General features: G+C 43.7%; 1 protein-coding gene across 1 annotated transcript in view; it reads left to right on the forward strand.

Annotated features, from left to right (window-relative positions):
* The window catches only part of LOC309526226 (vomeronasal type-2 receptor 26-like), a gene marked incomplete at both ends in the record, with an annotated part of 58,980 nt that extends 52,311 nt beyond the window's left edge, over nucleotides 1-6,669 (forward strand). Inside the window, one exon of the mRNA XM_082212140.1 lies at nucleotides 6,595-6,669. Within this exon, the coding sequence (XP_082068266.1) occupies nucleotides 6,595-6,669 (75 nt within the window). The remainder of the gene's footprint in view (nucleotides 1-6,594) is intronic.
* Nucleotides 6,670-6,932: the final 263 nt, after the last annotated feature.

Consider the following 6,932-nt stretch of genomic DNA (forward strand, 5'->3'; position numbering starts at 1 on the left):
GCCACAAAGTCTTTGGCTCTCCTTTGGCTTCTCTTACATCAAAGAGTTATTATCAGGGTCAAATGGGGGCATGAGGTATGGCACATGTGTGCTGCCTTGAGCAAGTTGTTGTTGTTTAGTCGTTTAGTCGTGTCCGACTCTTCGTGACCCCATGGACCAGAGCACGCCAGGCACTCCTGTCTTCCACTGCCTCCCGCAGTTTGGTCAAACTCATGCTGGTAGCTTCGAGAACACTGTCCAACCATCTCGTCCTCTGTCGTCCCCTTCTCCTTGTGCCCTCCATCTGTCCCAACATCAGGGTCTTGAGCAAGAGGAGACTGCAAATGATATGGGTCGCTTGGATGAATGGCCACCAGCAATTCCTGTGTTACAGGGGGTTGGCCTAGACTTTGGGGTCCCTGCCACCTCTACCATTTTCTGATTCTATGATTGTCACATATATTATTAAATATAGGGTGACGTGTGGGATGTATGTTTTGTTGCAGAGGAGAAGAACAAACAATTTTACTCCACAATCTGGCCTTCCTGCTCGCCATCCAAGAGATCAACCAGAATCCCATGCTCTTACCCAACATCACCCTGGGCTACAATATCTTTGAGAACTATCACAATGCAAGAATCACATACGACGCCATGGTAGAGCTGCTCTATACCGGTCATGCAAGTATTCCAAACTACAGGTGTGGAAGGCAGAATAACCTGCTGGCTGTTTTAGATGGTGCAGACTCTGAAATCTCTCTCCATATTTCGAACATGTTGGGCATCTACAAAATCCCACAGGTGTGAAATGGGGTGCACTTTAATTTCACTTTGCTTTGAATGGCCTTTTTCTCTGTCTGGGGGACAAAGTTACTGTCAGTCTCGAGCTTTATTTGTCCTTTCAACAGCCTTCTTTCTTTCTAAATCCTTCCAGGTTACAGGGTGTTGAATTTCGCTCCAATCCACACAGAATGAATACAACAGAGAGTCTATTGAAATAATGTTAGTATGACTAGGGTTTGGGCTAATTCCCAAGAAATTCTATGTCTTCTTTTTAAGCAGACCAGGTTAGGATTGTTACTGGCACAATTTCTCTATTAATTAATAAATATATATATATATTTCATATGGAAATTCTGTGATATGGGGATGAGTCATGAATACAAAGTGTTTCCGCGGAAGCCAAGCAAGACACTTTTCTTTTCCCTTCCCTTCCAGGTTAGTTATGGTTTTGTCTCCCATGACATCAATGATAAAACTCAGTTCCCTTTTTTCTATCGGATGATACCCAAAGATGACCACCAATACACAGGGATTGTCAAGTTACTCTTGCATTTCAGATGGACATGGATCGGTCTCTTTGCTCCAGAGAATGACAACGGAGAAAGGTTCGTGAGGTCCTTGACCCCTATGCTCACCTCGAATGGGATTTGTGCTGCCGTCTCATACAGAATCCCAGAAATGACTCGGTATGAAGTGAAAATTAACATTGATTCATTTCTCACATGGAGACAAGTCAATGTATTTGTTCACTATGCAGAGACTCGTTCTTTCTTCAGCGGGATATTCTTTATACATCAAATGCTCACATTGTGGCTACAGTTCACTGAGGGGAAAGTCTGGATCACAACTGCTTTGTGGGACATCACCCCAACGTTGTCTGACTGGAGATTACAACTCCAGCACCGCCACTGTTTCTTTTCCTTCTTAATTCAGACAGAGGTTGCCCTGAAACATGACAATTTTGACTTCAGTCGCTTAGTTCCTTACTGGCGGACAATATTTGATTGTTTCATTTCAAAGCACTTGTTTTCTGCGAAAGAACGTCTCAGATGTGACCAAAAAGGGGAATTGCCCCTGGATATCCTTGTGCAGAGTCTTTCTCAGGACAACTACAACATCTATAGCAGTGCGTATGCTGTGGCACATGCCTTAAATGCTGCTTACACATCCAGATCCAAGCAGGTGGCAATGATGGGTGGAGGAGATGGGCGGAGGCTTCAGAGGCTACAGCCATGGCAGGTATTCCTTTTTCCATAACTGATAGTACTACTGAACTGTGCAAAAGTGTTCCATCATTATTCAGAACAGGCTTTGTGGAGATCCCACAACCACCCTCCACTTCTTCAATATTTATGCATTTTGGAAGGGTATCTCACCAATCAGGGCTTGTTTGTTTTCTGCGGGTTGGGGGTGGCATTGCTACAGAAAAAGCAACAACCTTTTCTTATATTTCTAACTCATGGTGGAGGAACTTCTGAGGCGGCCAAATTTCATGTGTATGTGTATTAAAGCGATGAAAGGGAAAGGGGGGAGAAGAGGAAGAAGGAAAGTGCAAGAATTACAATAAGAAATATATAATATGATACAGTAACTATAATCAATTACATTTCATAGAATCTTAGGGTTGGATCCAAGGGCTATCTAGTCTAACCCTTAGCAATGCAGGAATGATTTCCATACATTGTTATATAGATATATGAAAATCTATGAAGCTGGGAAAAAGAAACCACGTTTGCTGTTATAGAACATATATTAAGGTTTATTTGATTTTTTGCTGTATGCAGGGATGTAAAGGGGCAGCTGATGGATGATAATATCAGTAAATACTGGGGGAGTCATCTAGAGACTGATTAAGATTATGAGTAGGAACAGGGGATCATCATGGACATATCATAAGGAGAGCAGGAAGCCAATTATGGAATTAAATTACATTGTATTAAATTGAAGCAATCCGGCAAGATTTGTAATCATTTGGAAAATTGATTAAAAAATAAGAAGTGGCAAATGTGGCAAGAATCACAGGGTAACAGTGGGGGAATCGTGCAGGTGCCACAACCAGCTGGTGCTATCCCCATTAAACCCAGAAAGCAAGCAAGCAAAAGGGAGATAAAGAGAAGAGAGGGGAAAGGGCTGTCCATTCAAACAGCAGGAGGAGTGGAGTGAGCTTTTGATGCAGAATTGGTTTATCTGGTGATCCAGTGCTGAAAAGCCTCCACGGCCGCCTCCCCAGAGTCAGAAGAGTTTTGTTTCTCTGACAATACCAGCAATAAGCAGGAAGAACAACCAGGGATGGTCGGAATCCGGTGCTAAAAGCTTGATCTCTGGAACCGTTGTGCAAGATTTGGTTACAATCAGAGCAATGAAACATAATTTCCAATAAAAGAACCTCACGTTTCGTCCCATCCCCTAATGGGAAACACTGAAGTGATGTTCTTTTTATCCATGTGTCGTTCTAGTTCCACTCATTTCTGAGTAACTTTGGATCTTACAACACCACCATGGATGGGAAGGGGGAGTTGGCCCCCAACTTTGATATTTTTACCAGGGTGGTGTGGCCCAACACTTCTGTGGCTTCTGTGAAAATTGGGAGTCTCAAGCAGCAAGCACCTCCAGACAAAAGGTTCAGCATTGACGAAGATGCCATTGTGCGGCTTGCACAGCTTGTTCAGGTGAGGAAAACCAAGGGTTAAGAATCCCAGTTATTCAGTCCCTTCAGAACACTGTTGTTGCTGTTTAGTCATTTAGTCGTGTCCGACTCTTCGTGACCCCACGGACCAGAGCACGCTAGGCACAACTGTCTTCCACTCCCTCCCGCAGTTTGGTCAAACTCATGCTGGTAGCTTCGAGAACACTGTTCAACCATCTCGTCCTCTGTCGTCCCCTTCTCCTTGTGCCCTCCATCTTTCCCAACATCAGGGTCTTTTCCAGGGAGTCTTCTCTTCTCATGAGGTGGCCAAAGTCTTGGAGCCTCAGCTTCAGGACCTGCCCTCCACTGAGCACTCAGGGCTGATTTCCTTCAGAATGGGTAGGTTTGATCTTCCTGCAGTCCATGGGACTCTCAAGAGTCTCCTCCAGCACCATAATTCAAAGCACTTCAGAACACTAGAACAGAGAGCCAGTGTGGTGTAGTGGTTAAGAGCGGTAGTCACGTAATCTGGGAAACCGGGTTCGTGTCTCCGCTCCTCCACATGCAGCTGCTGGGTGACCTTGGGCCAGTCACACTTCTCTGAAGTCTCTCAGCCCCACTCACCTCACAGAGTGTTTGTTGTGGGGGAGGAAGGGAAAGGAGAATGTTAGCCGCTTTGAGACTCCTTAAAGGGAGTGAAAGGCGGAATATCAAATTCAAACCTCCTCCTCCTCCTCCTCCTCCTCCTCCTCCTCCTCCTCCTCCTCCTCTTCTTCTTCTTCTTCTTCTTCTTCTTCTTCTTCTTCTTCTTCTTCTTCACTAAGTGGGTGTTATTTGCAGAAACACCCGTTGAGCCCCTCACCCTACTGTAGTAAATATTAAGGCTCTTCTCATCCTAAGGCATTTCATAAAATCATAGTATTGTACATCTGGAAGGGATCCTAAGGGTCATCTAGTCCAACCCTCTGCAATGCAGGAATCTCAGCTAAAGCATCCATAACAGATGGCTACCGAAATTCTGCTTTAAAACTACCAGAGAAAGAGTCCACAACCTCCCGAGGGAGACCAGGAAATTCTTTCTGGTGTTTAATTGGAATCTCCTTCCTTGTAACTGGAAGGCATTAGTTCTGGTCCTACCCTCCGGAGCAGGAGAAAACAACCTTGCTCCATCTTCCATGGGGCAGTGAAGCTTTGCATCCATCTCATCTGCTTAATTTGCCCCAGATTGGACTAGATGCTGATATCAGTTTAGAGAATGCATTTACAACAGATCAATGATAGGTGGTTTCCCATTCTGAGAAAATAATGGGTCTCTGGTCTAATCTACAAGGACCCTTTTCTGTGGGGCAGAAGGTAGAGCAATTTTCTCATAAAATGAGGAGTGATTGTGTATTTTCTTTGCCTGTTACTCAGTTCTGTGGCTTATTGACCCATCCCTAACACTTTTTATTTGATATTCATTCATCTTATGGTTAGACACTTCCACATTCAAGGTGCAGCAAAAGCTGCTCTTCTGGATACGTCAAAGTGATTCAAGAAGGAAAGCCGCTTTGCTGCTATGCTTGTGCTCAATGTCCCAATGGGACCATCTCCACCCAGGAAGGTAAGGAATTCCAGAGGGAAAGGAAGCCCTTTCAGAACCAGGCATGTCCCACCAACTAGAAGACAAACACAACCCCCTGTGTTGCAAAATATAACAATCAATGCAAATGCAACACACTGGCTAATAACTGGTAGTGGATATATAATTAATTACAATGCCACTCAAAATATGCTAATACGCCACTTCAAAATAATGTACATCTCACAAAATATACGAGTGACCTCAAGCTGTTGTATATATAAGAGTCAAATGAAGAGTCAAACAGGTCATTGAATAGTGAGGAACGCCAAGCTGTCTCTTAAAGGAAGACGTTCTATGAAAGTCTCAAAGGAAGACGTCTCTCAGAAGTCTTAAAAGGAAGTCTGAAGAGGACAATGTATCCGGAACAGTTCACTGTTTCGGAATAAAGTCTTCATTAGCTGGAAATGGAATAGAAGGCATTGCTAGCAATGAATGACAACAAAACTAAGGAACCTGCATGAATGTTATACAGTAAAATATATAAAGAGGTACTGTACATACCGAATAATTATCAATGAGATATTCATACTAGTGTTGATTACCACCAACTAGAAGAGGCTGACCCAAAAGGGTACACAGAGTGAAGCCAGGAGTCTCAATAGCATGATTTAGGACATTCTAGGTCTCTGGTATAAGCTGCCACCCAATATATTATGGCATATTGAAGAATCGAGACTAATACAAAGATCCGTATGATACATAGAACAAAAATCATAGGACAGTGAAGTAACTCTTTATCATTGCAGATGCAGACCATTGCAACAAATGTCCAGAAGATGAGCATTCAAGCAAAAACCATGATCAGTGTGTCCCCAAGATTATCAGCTTCCTAGAATATGAAGACAAGTTGGGGATCCTCTTGGTTTCCATTGCCATCTTCTTATTTTTAATCACAAGCTTTGTATTAGGAATCTTCATTAGATTCCAGGAAACTCCCATTGTCAAAGCCAACAATTGTGACCTCTCCTACATCCTCCTCATCTCTCTCTTGCTCTCCTTTTTGTCCTCCTTCCTCTTCATTGGCCGGCCAAGGAAATTGACCTGCCTTCTCCGACAAACGGCCTTCAGCATAATCTTCTCAGTTGCCGTGTCTTCTGTATTGGCAAAAACTATCACTGTGGTGCTGGCCTTCATGGCCACAAAACCCGGGAGCAAGGTGAGGAGATGGCTGGGGAAGAGTCTGGCCAACTCCATTATCATTTCCTGTTCTGGTGTTCAAGTTATCATCTGCAGCACCTGGCTGGGGGTGTCTCCCCCATTCCCAGATTCTGACATGCAGTCTCAGCCTGGAGAGATCATCATGCAGTGCAACGAAGGGTCTGTTGCCATGTTTTATGGTGCCCTCGGCTACATGGGCTTCCTGGCTGCCATCTGCTTCACAGTGGCTTTCCTAGCCAGGAAGCTACCTGGGGCCTTCAATGAAGCCAAGCTGATCACCTTCAGCATGCTGGTCTTCTGCAGTGTTTGGGTGTCCTTTGTACCCACTTACCTGAGCACCAAGGGGAAGTACATGGTAGCCGTGCAGGTCTTCTCTATGTTGGCCTCCAGTGCTGGTCTCCTGGGCTGCATCTTCATCCCAAAGTGCTATATCATTATACTGAGACCTGATCTGAACACAAAGGAGCACCTCACAACAAAAACTAAAGATGGCATCTGACTTAAAATATGATTTTATAGTTGAACTGCAGGGCAGCAGTAATGGAACTGCAGTACTTCTCATTTGAATGTAGCTTCACACATGGCAAATCGCATTTAATTAATTAATTAATTAATTTCATAAAATTTACGCTCCACTTCATTGTAGGAAAAAACCCTCAAAGCAGTTTCCAAATGGATAAAGCAATAAAATTATCCTTTCATGTAATGAACGGCAAAACCACAATAGAATAAACTAAGACACATTAAAACTCTTACAAGCTT

The sequence above is a fragment of the Podarcis vaucheri genome (genome assembly GCF_965113315.1).
Source record: "Podarcis vaucheri genome assembly, chromosome: 2".
NCBI classification, from domain to species: domain Eukaryota; kingdom Metazoa; phylum Chordata; class Lepidosauria; order Squamata; family Lacertidae; genus Podarcis; species Podarcis vaucheri.